The 20565-nt window shown below is 44.7% G+C and overlaps 1 protein-coding gene across 1 annotated transcript in view; it reads right to left on the bottom strand.

Annotated features, from left to right (window-relative positions):
- UTRN (utrophin) overlaps window positions 1-20565 on the bottom strand; it is a 609745-nt gene that overhangs the window by 451650 nt on the left and 137530 nt on the right. The window contains exon 4 of the mRNA XM_060190773.1: window positions 1564-1656. Within this exon, the coding sequence (XP_060046756.1) occupies window positions 1564-1656 (93 nt within the window). The remainder of the gene's footprint in view (window positions 1-1563; window positions 1657-20565) is intronic.

Below are 20565 nucleotides of genomic sequence, written 5' to 3'. Positions count from 1 at the left end.
CCAATGTGTCCTGGAGCTCCGCTTCCCCAGGGCCCTGCCCCACTAGAGAAAGAGACAGGCTGGGAGTATGGATCCACCTGTCAACGCCCATGTTCAGCGAGGAAGCAATTACAGAAGCCAGACCTTCCACCTTCTGCATTCCATGATGACCTTGGGTCCATACTCCCAGAGGGATAAAGAATAGGAAAGCTATCAGGGGAGGGGGTGGGATACGGAGTTCTGGTGGTGGGAATTGTATGAGGTTGTACCCCTCTTATCTTATGTTTTAGTCAATGTTTCCTTTTTATAAATAAAAAAAATTTTAAAAGACTATCCTGGCACAAAAAAAAAAAGTTTAAGAGCCAAAGCTCCAAAGACAAAGCTTCTGTTACCTACATTGGTCTGGACACAGAAAGCTATAAGGACTCGTGTGGTCTCCACACTGCACCGGTGCGGTGATGGTGTGAGCAGAAAGGGCTCCAAAGAGTTCTTTCAGGTGGCAGGTAGCACTGCACGGGCCCAGAGGGAAGGTAGGCAGGACATGCCACCTGGGGAAAGGTGATCCTTCCTGCTGCCTCCCTGAAGGAGGAATCTTATCTGCAAGAGGAATCAGGCATTCCAGCAAGTACCCGCCTACCATCTGGATGGCAAAAGGCAGTGGTGAAATCAAATTCTTTGGCAAGAAATAAATTAATCAAGAGTGCATCTCACAATCCCTTTATATTAATTCTACCCCTGGGGGTAAAGTTTGGATGCATAAAATACATGCTTTTCATTAGCACTAGTATTTCTGAATGAATAGAGATACCTTACATTTCAAAAAAGGGGGAATTGAACTGGATTTAAAAAAATACACAAAGGTAGCACTGACAGAATGTCACAATTTTAATAACGACTTACTCTTATTCAAATATTTGTTAAACAGTTTAGTTTTCTTTTTGGATTCAAGACTTCTGCCTGGACAATTTTACCAGTACCAGCAGACTTTTCTTTTTTTTTTTTCTTTTAATTTCAGAAAGACAGAAAGAAAGACAGCACCAGTACCGCTTCACTATTCATGAAGCTTGCCCAGTGCCCCGCTCCCCACTGCTTCCATGTAACACTGAGGGGTCTGCAGGTGTCTCTCTCTCCCTCTCTACTCCCCTTCCTCTCTCAACTTCTCTCTGTTCGATCCAATAAAAGTGGAGGGAAAATGCTGCCAGAAGCCATGGATTCATATTGCCAGTACTGAGCCCCGGCAATAATAGTGGAGACAACAACAACAAAAAAAGAGCATTATATCTTTTTTTTTCCTGTCTTTATTGGAGGCTAGAGGATTACAGTATAGTTGTTGACACATAGGACAATTTCTCACCCCCCTGTGATAGATGTCTGCAAAACCCTCTCACCCTCCACTTAGGGCCTTTTCTACCATCATGTCCCATAATATAAAGATTGAAATGGGGACAGGCATTTAGAGAACTCAGTCTTTCTACTGTGAGTATCACGCCAGGGGTTTAAGTATCAGTTATGATGGGTCAAGTATCAAGCAGAATGCAAGACAGTCCATTAGCCGGATGGATGCTCAGTGGTAATTGTTCTCACCAGGGAAGTTCCTGTCAGGCCTTCCAGCAGATCCAGTAGCTTTCTCCCATCTTTAAGCTCTGTGAACATATCACTGATGGGTGGTTTTCCACTCTAGAAAGGAAAAAGTACAATATCTATTATTGCAACAGCACAAATGCCATACCTACGTAACAGAATAATATAGGCTTTTCTTTTTCCAATCAGAAGACCTGGACTCAGTACTACCACGTACCACTACCAAAGATGCTTCAAATTGCAAGAGAGATGTCTACAAAATTAAATTGCATCCTTTCTTAAACAGCAAATATACCTGTGTTCATTACAAAATGCCTGGATGGCAGGTGAGCCTCTGGGCAGGCATGTTAAAGAAATACAGGCATCTGGGTGCAGAGACCAAAAAAAAAAAATCGAGATTTCCTCCTCACTCCTTGCACTGTGTGTGCACAGAACACCACCTGTGAGCGTCTCCACCATGACAGCGGGTGATACCATCCTATGCTTCAGCGAGGGGAGCAAAAATCTATAACCCAAGCTAAGAGTTTCTGAACAGTAAGATGCCTTAGGCGAGGTCTATCAGTTCAGCATTTAAAGGGCAAAGTGGATAGAATTCCTCGATTCTCATCTCAGCCTAATAAATAGCATCAGCTCCCACTTAGAAGCACACTAAGTATCGGGTAAAATAAATAAGTAAATAAATAAATATCCCACCCATCACATTCCCAGACTAATCCTGTCCCGTCTGTCTGAGATATGACAATTGTGCATTGGCAGAGCAATGACCACATGGAAACTGAGGAAACCTCACTGTCCGTCCCAGCCTGACCACTCACTGGGGAAACGGCGCAACTGTTCACCTCTTTTGAAATTATATATTTTTGTAAAGATCAAATCATGGGGCTGGGTTAATCGTACATGTTACTAAGGGCAAGGACCTGGGTTCGAGCCCCCAGTCCCCACCTGCAGGGGGAAAGCTTCATGAGTGGTGAAGCAGGTCTGTAAGTGATTTCTGGCTCTCTCTATCCAATAAATAGACAATTTAAAAAAGATTTTTAAAATCAAATAATTAGTACTATAAAGAATGTCAAAAACTATACAACACAATGGAGGAGGAGGTGCATACAATTATTTCCTTCTAATGTGAAATCTCCGCCGAGCTCGATGGCCGGCCCCTGTTCCCGTCACATACTGAGTCTACGTATTTGCCACATGGTGACCACCAGGGCTTGGTGTTTCCGCCACCCCCACAGGATTTTTTTTTCCTTTTTGATAGAGGGTGAGGGAGAGAGAGAGAGAGAGAGAGAGACCAGTAACACTGGTCCATCACTCAGGAAGTTTTGCCCTTGCTAGTGGGAAAGTTTAACCTTGGTCCTCCCACACAATAATGTTTGTTCTCTGCTGATTGTGCTGCCAAATGACCTCAGTTGTATCGCTGTTTTATAGCCCGTTGTTATTATTTGATCTTCATGTCTCACTTTTTAGAAAGTGTACCTCTTAGCCATAGGAAGCAGAATCTGGCGCTGAGCTGCAAAGCTAAGAGCTGCGTGCGTGTCAGGGAGCGACCGGGCAGGAGGACACAGACCGACCGCACACAGAAGGCTCTGGGGTGGCACCTCGCCCAGCACAGCAGTCTCGTTTGCCCTCTGGCTCTCCCCCAACTCCACTCACACTGCCTCCCCCTTAATTCCCACCTCTATGTGTCTCTCTTATTTTATTTATTTATTTAATGTGACAGAGACAGAGAACAACTGAGAGGGAAGGGGGAGATAGAGAGACACACAAGCGCGCCCGCGCGCGCGCGCGCGCGCACACACACACACACACACACACACACACACACCTGCAGCACTGCTTCATGACTTGTGAAGCTTCCCCCCTGCAGATGGGGACCAGGGGCTTGAACTTGGGTCCCTCTGCACTGTAATGAATATCCTCTATCAGGTCCATCACCACCTGGCCCCAAGTAAATCACTTATTTTAAATCACTTATTTTTTTTTAAATAAAGAAATGGAAGGAGTAAAGATTTATTCAGATGTTACTTAAAACTTGACATTGTCCTTTTTGCTCAATCCTCCTGATCTCTTACATATTTAATTAGTTATAAGTAACACTCAACTAGTGGCTTCTAAAATAAGGCTTTCCCCTCCAGTTCATGAATTCTAAGTGAAAAGTAAACTGAAGTTTTCACCACAGGAAGTAAAGAATTAACTGATTCATTCGTATCTGAAACAAAACTGCTGTTCTATTCCTAGCTGTCATTTTGTTGCACAATTGTGGACAGAGATAACCTCCATCAATCAAAGTAACTGCATGACTCTGGCGTGTTCCCCACAAGTTCTGTGCACATTAAGGACATCCTACCCCATCAATAAAAGCAAAAGGGCAGAAGTGGCCTTCAACATTTGCTAGCTCTCATCTACCTCCTCTCCAAATCATCCACAGTCCAGTCCAGTGGAACAACCAACGGAGAAACAGATTGCCTTGCAGGGAGAATGGAACAGCCTTAATTTAACCTTAGACAAACAACCCTGATCCAATACATAGCAAAGAGACAAGAATACAGACTGGGGAGACAGCAAAGTGATTGCGCAAAAGACCTTCAACCATGATGACCGGAGTTCGCATGATTCCTGAGAAATGACTGCGCATAATCAGGGGGGAAAGACTTCTCTGGCCTGAGGCTTCAAAGTCCCAGGTTCAATTCCTAACACCACCATAAGCCGGTGTTGATCAGTGCACTAATCTTTCTCTCGTTAAAAGAAACAAAAATTTAAAAATATATATCTTTTTTGCAAAAACAATATAAGTAAAGTTCCCTTAAACAAATAAAGATAACTAAACAAGGAAAGGTTCTTATGGGATGTATATGACAAAGACAGTGAAGTTACGTCTGGGAAACTGTTTACCCCTTCTCCGATCCACCATACAGTTTGCAGAAAGTCATTTATAATTCTGTATAATTGGACGGATTTTTTGGTAGCCCACTTATTTTCTTTATAACAAAAGCAAGAAAAAGAAACCCACAGTGGAAAAAAAAAAGTCTACTCTCTTAAATTTTCAGATAAGTATCAGTAAGATGTCAAAGACCCGTGAAATAGCTCATTTAGACCGCGTTGCTTTGCCATAAGAATGAGACATTTAGAGCCCAGCCTCCACTACATTGAAGGAGACTTTGCCACTATGGTACACCTCTGTCTCTCTCTCTCTCTCCATATATATTTGTTGCACTCTACCATAACTACTGTACCCAGCCTACCCACAATGATTGTGTTATCTATCAGTGGTCATTAACGACATCCAGCAGCTTAAGAAGGGTCATGGGGTGGGGGCAGGCAGTGGTGCACCTGGTTAAGCACACACATTACAGAGCTCAAGGACCCAGGTTCAAGCCCCTGGTCCCTACCTGCCACAGACCATCACAGTGGATGAGCAGCAGGAGGGTCAGGGGTCTCGAAGACAACCTCCCCAGTGGGTCAGGAGTCAGGAGTCGGCGCGAGGGAGAACAGATAGACACCACACTCTATTGGAGGGTGAATCTGGGCTCATTTAATAGTGAAACTGCATTAGCTTTTATACTTTTTTCAGGTTACATTCAGGTTGCCTAAACAACCAGCTCATAAGGAAGTAGCAATAAGCATCATAGACTTGTGGCTTTGGCAGGATACATGTTACTCCCCTATTACTGTAAAGAATGGCACAATACTTAGTGTCACCCTGTTCTCAGGGGAGGTCATACCCAGAATTGTTTTTGACTTTTGCAGAGGGCTCTATCATTAATTTTCTATGGGGGGCATACAGATCTTTGCCTAGTCGTGGACCACTGCTCATCTAGGTCTGGTACAGTTTAACTATTAATCTTTCTTTGTTTCAATACGTCAACTTGTACCTGGGAGGCCTCAATCTCTGCATTCTTTCTTTGAGGGGCAGGTCATAACATGACTTCTTTTGTCCGTCTATGTTGACCCACCTTCCCCACTTTCATAATGTAACTTTCAAATATGCCCCTGTGTAAGGAAGAGGGGGTGCTTCTGACTCTCCATTTCCACCGGGCACTGCCAAAGCACTATTAATCAATTGTGACAGTATAATTATTTGTAGCAATAACGGGGGGAGAATGCGTCAACCCATTCTTGTCCTCCTGCCCAGCTTCCTTGAAGTCTGAATGCAGGTCCAGAGATGACCCTGTCAGGCTCCCTGGCGTTCGTGATAGGGCAGCGCACCTACCTGTAGGGGGAAAGCTTCACAAGTGGTGAAGCAGGGCTGCAAGTATCTCTCTGTCTCTGTCTCTCTCTCTGTGTCTCTACCTCCTCCTCTCTCAATTTCTTTCTATCTCTATCCAATATAAATAAAATCTTGGTTTAATATTTATTTATTCTCTTTTGATGCCCTTGTTGTCTTATTGTTGTAGTCATTATTATTATTGATGTCATCGTTGTTGTTGGCTAGCACAGAGAGAAACGGAGAGAGGAGGGGAAGACACAGGGGGGGAGAAAGACACCTGCAGACCTGCTTCACTGCCTGTGAAGCGACTCCCCTGCAGGTGGGGAGCTGGGGGTTCAAACCAGGATCCTTATGCCGGTCCTTGTGCTTTGCGCCACCTGCGCTTAACCCGCTGCACTAACACCGGACTCCCAATATAAAATCTTTTAAAAAAGAAGAGTCATGTATCCTACCTAGCTGAAGACAGTGAAATACAGCCTGCTCTCTCCTTGAATGCAGTGAAGGCTGGCATCTGGGCTTATACAAATTCCAAAATTTGCTTCAAAAATTAAAGAATAATAAAAACTGCACAAGCCTCACAGATAGACCCTCATGACAAACTCTATCTTCCCATCAAATACAACTCAGGAATGTTCCGAGTATGAATGTCAAGAGCCAATCCGAAGCACAGAACTAGTTCCAACTGGACTGATTTCCCTGAGTTGGGCAATTCAGGGCTGAGTACCCTCCATCCTTTACCAAGATGGGGGGTGGCTAGTTAGGCTCTGCTGGGCGGGTGGCATTGATCCAAGGGGCTCAACCGTACTGATGCAACAAGAGGTAAGATGCAATGGGTGAGTCAGGAGCCCAGTGGGGGTGCGCCTGGCCGAGCTCCCATTACAAAGCACGAGGACCCAGCAGCTTCCTTTGTGGTGAAACACGGCTGCAAGTGCCTCCTTCATCTCTCTCACTATCTTTTCCTTCCCTCGCAATTCTTATCCGTCTCTACCCAAAGACACTTTACAAAATATGAATCATCTTGCCGACCGACATCCGCATCCAGAGAAGAAGCAATTACAGAAGGCCAAACTCCCACAGAAGGAATTTTGTTCCAGGGGCCAGGTAGCGTCACACCTGGTTAAGGTCACACAAGGAGCTGGGATCGAGGCCCCAGTCTCCACCTGCAGAAGGAAAGCTTTGCGAGTGGTGAAACAGTGTAGCAGGTGTCTCTCTGTCTCTCTTTATCACACTCTTTCCTCTTAACTTCTGGCTGTTTCTATCCAATAAATAAAATAAATTTAAAAAAAAATTTTTTTTTGGTCCACACTCCCAAAGGGATAAAGAATAGGGAAGCTTCCAATGGAGGGGATGGGACACAGAACTCTGGTAACAGGAACTGTGTGGAATTGTATCCCTGTTGGCTTATAATCTTATTAATCATTATTAAATCACTAATAAAAATGAATAAAAATAAAAAACAAGTGAATGGTATGACAACTGTGTTACAAAAAATTTCCCCCTTGTGAACACTAACATTTGAATCACATGTAATATTCACATGTCATGTGTTGGTCTGCTTCTAATTCTGCTTCTAAAACCCCTTCTGTTTCATTGGTTTAATGCCCCCTGCTTAACACTGTGTTCTATTTACATAACCACTGTTAACTAAGTACCACCCTGCCTGCAGGGCATTGGTTTAATCCCCAGACTCCTGGGAGAGACTATACAGGCAGACTTAGATTTATTTATTAAAATGCATGTTTGCATTGTAAAGTTTGTCACGGTAAGGAATCTGAGGCACATAGGTGACAGGGAAAGAGACTGAAGTGGGAGCTGTTGGGATCGCACAAACTCTGGCCTCAAATCCACGTTCTCAGAGCCCCTACCAAGCTGGTATTGAAATGATGAGGGGACACAGAACTGTGATGCGCAAGAAAAGAGATATTTAATTAAGGGGAAGTTAAAGGGAGGAGTCATTATTTAATGATTTTCCAAAGAGCTTGGCTAGAGAGATGGCACATTTAAATGTTACACTCAAATGAAGCCTTATTTCCCCCCCCCCCCCAGCCAGATAGCTCGAAAGCCTATCTGATACTTCCAACTCACAGGCTATTTACATGACATCCACCCAGGGGACCAGTTTAGAAATGTCACAAGTCATCATTTATTAAAAATAAAAACTGGTTCAGCCTGACAGTTAATTTAGATTTTGAATTCTTTGTAGAGACATTTTTGTAGAGACTCCCATAAAAGAGAGAGCACAGCTTAATAATTCAGCTGGACAAATGATGAATACCTTCTTTGTGCTTTGTCCTGCAAAAATGCCAAGTTCAGGTCACCCTCCCCGTTCATTAGAGGGTTTCCACAGTTTTCCAACAAACAAGCAAACAAAAAACAGGACAATGGTACAATCTTCAACCGGGAGAGCAAATATGTCTCGAGTCGCAGTTAGCCTTAAAAATCGAAGGCAGTGTCATACTGTAAATCAAACTTAGGGATGTTACAGGTAAACTCGGCTCATCCCCTGGGTACCTGCACTTGTGCTTAGATGAAGTCAAAGAGGCTGAGTGGTCGAGACCAAGTGAAAAGGCACTCAGCAATGTTGCCTCCCTCAGTGTGGAGAGGCTTAGGCTCAAACCCAGGACGGGTACACGGCAGAGCAGCCCACTATCCATGTGAGAAATTCCAAGGGGTCGGGACAGTGGCACACCTGGTTAAGTACACTGAGGACTAAGCACAGGGACCCACGCAAGGATCCGGGTTTGAGCCCCCGCTCCCCACCTGCAGGGGAGGACAATTTCCAAGCTTTGAAGCAGGCCTGCAGGTGTTTTATCTTTCTCTCTCTCCCTCTCTGTCTCCCCCTCCCCTCTCAATTTCTCTCTTTCCAAATAATGGGGGGGATGGCCTCCAGGGGCAGGGCAGTGCAGGCACCAAGCCCCAGCAATGACCCTGGAGGCAAAAAGAAAGAGAGAGAGAGATAGGGAGAGAGAGAGAGAAAGAGAAATTTCACCTGCCCTCTTCCACGCTTTCCTTCACTGACCTACTCAGCAGTGACTTGAGCATCTGCACAGGAGAGACCTGCCTCCATGCCTGCAGCTGGCAAGTTGATGGCAAGCACATCAACTAAAGGCAGGAAGCTCATGTCGACACTCCCCGGAGAAGCCTTGGTCTGCAGAATGGTTTGAGATGCCGACTGCAGTTTGTAGCCAGGATGGTTCAGCAGAATGAAGTCGCCCTGTGGGCCCCTCACACCCAGAGAACAGCCAGCTCTAAGGAAGTAACAGACTCAGGTGTAGCCGGTGGCGGCGCACCTGGTTGAGGGCACATGTTACAATCCACAAAGACCTGGGTTCAAGTCCCTACCTGCGGGGGAAAGCTTTGCGAGTGGTGAAGCAGGACTGCTGCTGTCTCTCTGTCTCTCTTCTCACTATCTCCCCTTTTTCTTCTCAGTTTCTGGCTATTTCTATCCAATAAATAAAGATAATAAAAAAATTTAAAAATAGGGGAGTCGGGAGGTAGCACAGCAGGTTAAGTGCAGGTGGCGCAAAGCGCACGGACCGGCATAAGGATCCCGGTTCGAGCCCCCGGCTCCCCACCTGCCAGGGAGTCACTTCACAAGCAATGAAGCGGGTCTGCAGGTGTCTGTCTTTCTCTCCCCCTCTCTGTCTTCCCCTCCTCTCTCCATTTCTCTCTGTCTTATCCAACAACAATGACATCAATAACAACAACGCTAATAACTAGAACAATAAAACAACAAGGGTAACAAAAGGAAGTCAATAAATAAATAAAAATAAATAAAAACTTTGTGGCCCAGGAGGTGGCGCAGTGATAAGGCTTTGGACTTTCAAGCATGAGGTCCTTAGTTCGATTCCCGACAGCACATGTGCCAGAGTGATGTCTGGTTCTTTCTCTCTCCTCCTATCTTTCTCATTAATAAATAAATAAAATCTTTAAATTTTTTTTAAAAAATAATAAGTAACCCCCAATAAAATTATAAAATGGAAAATAGGTAAGTACATACATGGTAATAAATAATCTCTGTATAGAGAAAGAGACACATCAGTGAAAAATACGATGACTCAATAGTGAGTGAATTCTCAGAGCAATTGCTCTCATTTATGGAAACACACACACACACACACACGATTGCAAAATCTTCATTGCAAAATAAGAGTCACTACACATACTTGAACCAAAACAAAGGCATCACTCCAGATTTTTTCCTTCTTTCTTACCCCCCCCCCAATTGGGTAGTATTCCAGCTCCCCCTCGCTTCTGCTTAACCATATGCCTATATAGGAATAGATTTAATCCCGTTCAAAGCTTTGATCTATTTACATAAATCACTTTTACATTTACATAAAGCACCACACTCCCTCCAGGGCATTGGTGGTACAGTGATAGGATTCTCGCCTGTTCCGCCCCTCTCCTTGTCACACTCTGATTTTCACCAGTCACTTTTCTCTCCACCCTCTCTATGTCACATCCTGTTTCCACCCTACTTGGAGAGTATAAAAACAGCTGCTCTTCTGATTAAAGACACTTGGAAATTGCTTTCCGGCTCCGAGAGTTCCAGAGTGTATCTCCTGCGAGGTTGGTGCGGCACGAGTTCCTAATCCCTCTCCCACGCAGCAGCCTAGATCGGCTCCGGTTGAGTTCTCTCCAACCCAGAGAGCACTAGCTCGGGAAGAAGCACCCTCAGGCTATCCCGGCACCCCCCCAGCCCATAACAAATACAACAATTATTGGCACTGTTATTTCCAAGAATGCATTGCAATGCACTCTCATTTCCCCACTCAAGTCCTCTCCAGCATCAGGCTCACAGGTAACCATTTCTGCATGAGAGTCAGAATAACTCTTATATTAAGGGGTGGTTCACATGCCCGGACCCTGTTTCAGCCAGAGTCCCATTACAGTCAAAGACATTTCAAACTCCCAGTGAGTGATCTGATGTAATCTAGTCCCCAGCCCCTCCTGCTCCTTTCTTCCCATCACAACTATTTCTATTTGTATCTCTTTTATATCTATAGGTCAAGGTTTTTCAGCAGCAGTAGTAGTAGTAATGATAGAAAAAAAAGAATCTGCTAAAGATTGAACAAGAAAGAAAAATGGAGGCAGTGTCATTAGGCGTTCTTAAAGAAGAAAATGAATTAGTACCAACAGCAGATAGGCCAGCAGCAGAAGTGGAGCTTGAGTTTTTGGTTTAAAAAACTGATGGGGGGCCGGGCGTCAGAGCAGCAGGTTAAGCACTCGTGGCGTAAAGCGCAAGGACCCATATAAGGATCCCGGTTCAAGCCCCCAGCTCCCCACCTGCAGGGGAGTTGCTTCACAGGCGATGAAGCAGGTCTGCAGGTGTCTTTCTCTCTCCTCTCTGTCTTCCCCCCCTCTCTCCATTTCTCTCGGTCCTATCCAACAATGAAGACAGCAATAACAACAATAACAACAACAACAATGATAAACAACAAGGGAAACAAAAGGGGAAAAAATAGCCTCCAGGGGCAGTGGGTTAGTAGTGCAGGCACCAAGCCCCAGCAATAACTCTGGAGGAAAGAAAGAAAGAAAGAAAGAAAGAAAGAAAGAAAGAAAGAAAGAAAGAAAGAAAGGGGAAAGGAAAGAAAAAAGAAGAAAATTGATCAGTGCCTCCTCTCTACAATGAGGACAGTTGACAAGGACAAGTCTGAGACAAGCAGATGCTGCCCTTGTGTTCGAGGCCCTCAGATCTAAACCGGCGTGAACAGAACCACCAGCAGCACAGCATGACAAGTGCAGTGAGGGTGTAAGAGTTGGGTCGATTCTGCCGCATCTGTACCAGACAACAGAGCACAGAGACAGCATTTGCCGTAGGATTTAGGAAAATGACACTGTGGATAAAGATCAAGCTTTAACTCTACACAAAGAGTGAAAAGACCACAATAGTGTGTCTAATAATCATGTTTCATGAACCAATTTGAGCCCTTTATTACCATTTGATAATGCCATTGTACCAATCGTTCCGAAATAGGATCTGAAGCAGTCTGTTCCAGTCAGTTACTGCTCCAACTGTTTACTGTGAAGAGAGAAAGAACGAAAGGGAAGGGAGTCGGGCGGTGGCGCAGCAGGTTAAGCACACACAGCGCAAAGCACAAGGATCGGCGTGAGGATCCCGGTTCGAGCCCCTGGCTCCCCACCTGCAGCCTGTCTCCCAGCCTGTCTCTCTTTTACACTAGGGAAAGAGAGAGGCAGGCTGGGAGTATGGATCGACCAGTCAATGCCCATGTTCAGCGGGGAAGCAATGACAGAAGCCAGACCTCCCACCTTCTGCATCCCACAATGACCCTGGGTCCATCCTCCCAGAGGGATAGAGAATGGGAAAGCTATCAGGGGAGGGGGTGGGATACGGAGATCTGGTGGTGGGAATTGTGTGGAACTGTACCCCTCTTATCCTATGGTTTTGTTAATGTCTCCTTTCTTAAATTAAAAAAAAAGTGTCCCCATACATAACTTTAGACTCCCCTCAGTATAACTCTAGTCATCTCATAGAATCCATATGGAATTGGCTTCAGGAACTCCTGAGACTGAGACAGATGAACATAGAGACCAAGAGAAAAAAAAAAGCCAGAAAATCCCACATTTAAAACATCTGGGAGAGGGGGTCGGGTGGTGGCGCAGTGGGTTAAGCGCAAGTGGCGCAAAGCGCAGGGACCGGCATAAGGATCCTGGTTCGAGCCCCCGGCTCCCTACCTGCAGGGGAGTCGCTTCACGGGTGGTGAAGCAGGTCTGCAGGTGTCTATCTTTCTCTCCCCTCTCTCTCTGTCTTCCCCTCCTCTCCTCCTCTCTCCATTTCTCTCTGTCCTATCCAACAACAAAGCAACGTCAACAATGGCAATAATAACCGCAACAAGGCTGCAACAACTAGGGCAACAAAAAGGGGGAAAAATGGCCTCCAGGAGCGGTGGATTCATGGTGCAGGCACCGAGCCCAGCAATAACCCTGGAGGAAAAAAAAAAAAAAAAAACATCTGGGAGAGTCCCATTCCCTCTAACGTGTCATCACAACTTCTCAGATCAAACAGTGGCACAAACTCTATTCCTGAACTGCAGGGAAGAAAGAGAACCCAGGATCACTATTAACTACCCTGCTTGGCGACATTTAGTAACTTTGCTCACTGACTTTCAGCTTTTTATTCTCAATGTTAATCAAAATAATAATAATAATAATAGGGGCAGGCGGTAGGTAGCACACTGGGTTAAGTGCACATAGTTTAAAGCACAAGGACCCACTCAAGGATCCTAGTTCAAGCCCCCCCACCTTCCCACCTGCAGGGGGGAGTCACTTCACAAGTGGTGAAGGAAGTCTGCAGGTGTCTCTCTGTCTCTCTCTCTTTCTACCCCCCTCCTCTCTCAATTTCTCTCTGTCCTGTCACAAAAAAGAAGGAGAAGGAGGAAGAGGAAGAGGAGGAAGAAGAGGAGGAAAAAATGGCCACAGGAGCAATGGATTTGTAATGTAGGCACTGAGCCCCGGCGATAACCCTAGAGACAAAAAAAAAAAAAGATAAATACGTAAATCTTTTCTCCAGCCCATGTATAAGTGAACCTGAACAGTTTCGAGCCATGTTGCTGAAGGATCAACTCTGTTGACATTTACGATTAAGCAAGTGCCATGGTGAAATAAAATAAGCAAAGCAGCGCTGCTTTGCATGAGAAGAAACAAAGTAGAAGAGGCACAGGGATAGCTAATGAGGCCTTTACACAGAGGAAAACCAGCAGAGTGCACCACGGCCACTTGACATCCAGTGTGTCGCGACTCTCGGCCGCTAAGATTTCACGGTGGGTTAGCTCAAGTTCCAACCTTGGTCGTTCATTTCTTTGTGTGTTTCCTTTTTGACTGAAGAAGGAAGAAAAATCTCAGTCAGGAGCATACTTGGGAGGAAGGGAGGGAGGGAGAGAGGGAGGGAGAAAGAGAAGGAGGGTAGACGGGAGGGAGGGAGGGAGGGAGGGAGGGAGGGAGGGAGGGAGGGAGGGAGGACTGAAGGACCGAAGGACAGACAGGAGGGAAAGGGGGAGAGGAGAAGTAGCCTGGGAATTGTGCAGAAATAAGCATAAGACTTACAGCATGGAGTCTTGAGTTCAGTCCTAGAAGCATATATGGCAATGTGAGAATCAGGCACTCTCTCTCTCTCTCTCTCTCTCTCTCTCACACACACACACACACACACACACATTAACGAATACTTTAAAAGGGGGGAGGGTGCACCTGGTTGAGCTCACAAGGACCCAGGTTCAAGTCCCTGGTCCCCACCCGCAGGGGGGAAGCTTTGCAAGTGGTGAAGCAGGGCTGCAGGTGTCTCTCTGTCACTCCTCCTCTTTATCTCCTCCTACCCTCTCAATTTCTGTCTCTAGCCAATAAATAAAGATATAAAAAAGTTAAGAAAAATTGAAAAAGAACTAAGAGGGGGGAAAAAAGTAAGTAGCCCAAATCAATGTATAATACCATAATAACTACAAATCAATGTATAATGCCATATTAACTACAAATCAATGTCTAATACCATATTAACCATAAATCAATGTCTAATACTATATTAACTACAAATCAGTATTTCTCAGTGTTCACATAGGAACCAAATCAGTGGATGTGAATATACTTAAAAATTATAAAAGATCACAAAGCACAAACTAACTAAAAATAATTTGTTTTCAGAGTATTGTAGTCACACATCATAGACCAGAGTTATTGTTTTTGATTGGTAAGCAGAATACCTGAGACTATGCTGGCATGAAACCATGTGTGTGGCTTCAAAGCCTGGCACAGACATGAAAGGAAACATTTGCACGTTTCATGGGCAAACAACCAGTTGAGGTCTGCGAGTGGACTTAACAGCACAGCCGTACTTTTATACATGCGCAATGGGCAAAGCAGTGAAAATGTTTGAGAAATATGGTCTCTCAGCATAGACTTGCATAGGACTGGGGCAAAGAATTCACAATAGTGTCAATAACATGTAAAGAAAAACAAAATCAGGGGGGCGGGCAGTGGCGCTCCCAGTTAAACCTACATAGTGCTATGGGTCCATGCACGGCTCCAGGTCTGAGCCCCGGGCTCCCCACCTGCAGGAGAGATGCTTCACAAGAGGTGAAACAGGTCTGTAGGTGGCTACCTTTCTCTTTTCCTTCCTCTGCCAATTTCTCTCTGTCTATCGAAAAAAAATGTAAAACATGGCCACCAAGAGCAGTGGATTTGTAGTGTGGGCGCCAAGCCCCAGAAGATAAGCCTGGAGGTAAAAAAGGAGGAGGAAGAGGAGGAGGAGGAGGAGGAGGAGAAGGAGAAAAAGGAGAAGGAGGAGAAGGAGAAGGAGGAGGAGGAGAAGGAGAAAAAGGAGAAGGAGGAGAAGGAAGAGAAGGAGAAGGAGGAGGGGGAGAAGGAGGAGAAGGAGAAGGGAAAGGAGAAGAAAGAGGAGGAGAAGGAGAAGGAAAAGGAGGAGGACAAGGAGGAAAAGGAGGAGAAGAAGGAGAAGAAGGAGGAGAAGGAGGGGAAGATCATATTTTCTTATTTAATAAAGGACAGAACGCTGTCCCACTCCCTCCTGCCCCTTAGAAACAAAGGCCCGACTTTCTGGTCTGGAATCCAATAAATGAGGAACCTTATGCAGGTCCTTGTACTTCCTGCCAAGTACACTTAACCCAGAGTGCCGCCGCCCCTCCCCTTAAACCTACTTTCACAAGTGCTTCACAGTCCTCCCTATGCTCTCACTATTTCAATTTCCAGTTTGGAATTACAACTGATCTAGAGACCTGACTCATCCCTTTGTCCCTGAGAAGAGAAAAGTAGAATTCTGCCCAACCTGAAGTCCAGTCTTCTTAAAGTCTATTTTCCATTTGTTATTGTTTCAACTTCTGTTGAGAGTCGCTCACACTCAGACACCAAAACCTAGAACATCGTCCACTGCACTTTGTATGTTTCCACGCTGCCAAAAGAGCAGCCCTGAAAGTCAGCCAAAGAAAATGCAGGTTCAAAGTCAGAAGACATTTCCCAACAGCAAAGCAATAAGGCTTCTCCGCTCCCGGGGGAGGTCGTGCCACTAACAAGCCAGAGGCCCTTCAACCACAGGGAAGCAGAAACTCAAGGTTTTCCCATCAAACAACCAGAGAAAATGGGCTTAAAAGAGTCCGTCCGTCCGTCCGTCTGCGTTCTTTTCCACATCGGTTTTAAAATATTTGCACAGAGGCCGGGTGCGGCACACCTGGTTGAACATAGACACTACCATACACTGGGACCCAGGTTCAATCTTCACTCTCCACCTATGGGAACACACACACACTCTCACACTCACACACTCTCACACACACACTCACACTAACACACACACTCACACACACACTCGCACACACACTCACACTAACACACACACTCTCTCACACACACACTCTCACACTAACACACACACACTCTCACACACACACTCACACTAACATACACACACACTCTCTTACACACACACACTCACACTAACACACACACACTCTCACACACACACACTCTCTCACACACACACTCTCTCACACACACACACTCTCACACACACTCACACTCACACACACACTCTCACACATTCACACTAACACACACTCACACACACACACTCACACACATACACACACACTCTCACACATACACACTCACACTAACACACACACACACTCACACCCCCCCCACACACACACACTCACACTAACACACACACACTCACACACACACATTCACACACACACTCTCTCACACACACTCACACACACACACTCACACACACACTCACACACTCTCACATACACACACACTCATACACACACACACACTCACACACACACTCACACTAACACACACTCTCACACACACACACACTCACACACACACACACTCACACACACACTCTCACATACACACACACACACTCACACTCACACTCACACACACTTCAGGAGCAGTGAAGCAGGTCTGCAGGTGTCCCTCCCACTCCCCACTTCTCTCTGTCCTATCTAATAAAAGAAAAATAAATAACAATAAAATGTATGTGCAACCTAGATCAAAGAAACCACACACTGAAAATACCTGATAGGGTTTTAAGTAATAAGTAATTCTAATTTCATGTTTCACGATAATGCCTCAATATTTCCTAGAAATAGGAGAGATTGCTAATTATGATAATCAGGAGTGGTTTATAGCTAATAAATTAATAAATAAATTAATTAATATCAAGTAACCTGGGAAAAATGCTAATAATTTGCCTAAGCTCAGAAAAAAAAAAATGAGCAGCATACCCAAGAATAAATATTTTAACTCCCTAGTTCCTTTAGAAAAAAAAAAATTCCCTTAAATCTTCAAAACTTTCCAAAACTCAGCGATCACAAGCTGTTCTTATACCCCATCGGTTCATTTTTTCACTCTGAATTTAGGGACTAAGTCCTATTAAAAGAATCCTATACAGCAAAACATAGAATCAAGGTATTCAATTAAATAAAAAATAATGACTTAGTAGTCATTGCAGCAAAATTCCAAGCAACAAGGTAGACAGGAAAGCTGGATTTGCTTATGTTGTGAACAAGTGAAACAGAGACACTGTTGTGGCCACATCCTGGGACTAGCACAGTGTGAACCATCTGACACTCAGCTCCACGCTCTGCCAGCTCTCTCCAGCATGGCCGCCTCTGACTGGATTGAGGCTACAGAGCATGAGGCGCATAGATGCAGGTTTCTCAGCGCATTAATACTCTCTGTGGATGCTGACTGATTAGCAGAAGTTGCGCCCGTGAACAAAATAGACTCTCCTTGTGACCACACCATATACCAGAATAGGAAAGATGAGGTAAACATTTCCCAATATTATTATTTTTTAATTTTTTTATTGGGGGATTAATGTTTACATTCGACAGGAAATACAGCAGTGTGTGCCTGCATACCATTTCTCATTTTTCCACATAACAATACACCCCCCCACACTAGGTCCTCTGTCATCCTTTTTGGACCTGTATCCCAATATAATTATTTAAGTTATAGTTGTGATCAGTGTTTCAATAGATAATGATCTAAGAATATAAAACGTATCTACCACAACCTCAGATATAGATGCAAAATAGATGTAATATTGATGCAAATACATGTCTGTTCAATGGGAAGCTGTGATCACTTGCACTCTAATTACTTTGCGTCTTTGTAGCTAGTAATAATTTGCAGTAATGTCTATGTTCTATGGATCACTATTTTTACAGTAGTTCAAATATCATTAAAAACATATAACCTGCTTGAAGAACCATGAAGTTTTTCGTACATAGAAAGTCTTTCACAAATTTTTCTAACTTAGATAATAGCAAATAAGAAAAAAAAAAGAAAAGAGCAGTCGATAAAAGATCCAGAAAGAAGTCATTCTATATGTGACTTGGTATTGAGTGCGACTTCAAATATGGAGGCGACAAGGAAGAAAATGTTTGTTGACAGAAGCAACAATGCCAGCAGAGCTCTTCTTCTGACCCTTTCCTCTCGACTCTCTATATACTCTCTCAGGCTGTCATTTCACTTCTTTTTCATTGCTTAGCTCACGGTGTTTTTGAACATTTCTGTCACGTACCTGAATTATCTTAAAAAACAAACCTAAGGGGAGTCAGGCGGTGGCGCAGTGGGTTAAGCGCAGGTGGCGTGAAGCTGAAGGACCGACTTAAGGATCCCGGTTCCAGCCCCCGGCTCCCCACCTGCAGGGGCGTCGCTTCACAAGCGGTGAAGCAGGTCTGCAGGTGTCTATCTTTCTCTCCCCCTCTCTGTCTTCCCCTCCTCTCTCCATTTCTCTCTGTCCTATCCAACAACAACATCAATAACAACAATAATAACTATAACAAAAACAACAAGGGCAACAAAAAGGAATAAGTAAATAAAGAAATAAATATAAAAAAAAAACCTAAGTTTATTATGAGTTACTGATGTCTTTACAGGAAGACACAGGAGGCCTTCACACACATCCCCAAGCCCAAGTATTTGGGTTCAAGCCCCCAGTCCCTGCCTGCAGGGGGGAAGCTTCACTAGTGGTGAAGCAGTGCTCTAGGTGCCTCTCTGTCTGTCTGTTTCTCTGTTTCTATCTCCCACTCTCCTCTCAATTTCTGTCTTATCAAGTAAAAGGATTTAAAAAAAAAAAACAAAAAACGTGGTTTCTATGAGCGGTGGGTTTGTTGAGTAGGTAAAAAAAAAAAAAAAACTGACTTGTGGACCCTAATATGGCCAGAAGGAAAGAAGAAATACAGATGGCTGAGGTTAGGTGGCACTGCCATGAGCCTTCCAAATCACTGTTCAAGCTTTCATGACCTCGCTGCCACTGTATCGTTGCCTGTATCAGCAATATCTCCAGGCCAGGAAATGAAGCCAAGTAAACGGATGTGCTCCCTTCAACATGCTAGCTCTCCTGGACATCCGTTTTTTACACTTATTCTTCTGATTATTAGATAGGACAGAGAGAAACGGAGAGAGGAGGGGAGATAAACAGAAGGAAAGACAGGCAGCTGCAAACCTGCTTCACCGCCCGTGAAGCACACCCCCTGTATGTGGGGAGCAGGGGGCTCGGACCCAGGTCCTTGCACTTGGTAATATGTGCACTTAACCAGGTGTGCCTCCACCCGACCCCCCCCCCCAAGCCAAATTTGTTCTTGTTCTGTTGTGGTTTTTGTCCCTGGGCCTATTGCTGGGGCTCAGTGCCTGCACTATGAATCCGCTGCTCCCAGAGGCTATTTTTCCCATTTTTGTTACCCGTGTTGCCCTTGTTGTTGTTGGATAGGACAGAGAGAAATGGAGAGAGGAGGGGAAGACAAAGAGGGGGAGAGAAAGACAGACACCTGCAGACCTGCTTCACCGCCTGGGAAGCGACTCCCCTGCAGGTGGGCAGCCGGGACTGGAACCGGGGTCCTTGAGCTTTGCACCACGTGCGGTTCACCCACTGTACTACCGCCGCCACGTACCCCCAAGCCAAATTTGTACCAATACTAACACAGTGAAACTTTTTCAATTCTTGTTCCTTCAATGCCATCTCTATTTTCCAACTCTCTCTTTTTCCTTGTGCTGTGGTAACTTCTACTTCACTTCACTCTTAGACGCAGATACAAGATGAATACACTCCATTTCGATAACTCCTCAAATACCAGGTTTGGTAAGAACACCACCGCTCTTAAATCATCCTCCACAGCACGTATCGGGTCATCATCACTATACTGGCTCTACTGCGCTGCGAAAACACACAGGCGCAATGACTAGCAAAATGAGGATGTTCCCATCATCAATAACTGGGACCATCTCTAGCCTATGATCCATCAGGAGACCAGTGAGAAAGATCTCCTCAGATCCAGACTCTCCCCATAGAGCAATCTACACTGCCGGGAACATCATCACAGGCCAACGTGCACTTCAGAAACTTCGATTAGTGTGACGTCCAGATGTTATCGGTGCCTCAGAATGGAACAGATAAAACCTGCCCTCCGAATGCCTCTGTCTGTGTTTGAAATCACCCCACACTGAAACCACCAATCATGCAAGCACTTCTGTACTCTGGACTCTCTGTCCAAAATCACTGTTCACATGCCTTGCATTCTCAGAAGCAAGGTTAAAAAAAAAAAAGAAAGAAAGAAATCTCTTCACAAAAACTTGTGAAGCAAAAAAAAATAATAAATAAATAAACAAATAAATAAAATAAAAGGTAATCCTAGAAAATTTAAATTTGCTTCCCCAAAATAGTAGTATTTATTCTCCTGACTCAGGCAACCTTCTCAGATAAATTTCAAAGAACTGGATTGAAGTCGTTTGACACTGTGTAAAAG

Source organism: Erinaceus europaeus, chromosome 4 (assembly GCF_950295315.1).
Source record: "Erinaceus europaeus chromosome 4, mEriEur2.1, whole genome shotgun sequence".
Taxonomy (NCBI): domain Eukaryota; kingdom Metazoa; phylum Chordata; class Mammalia; order Eulipotyphla; family Erinaceidae; genus Erinaceus; species Erinaceus europaeus.
This window is presented reverse-complemented; position numbering and strand designations above follow the sequence as displayed.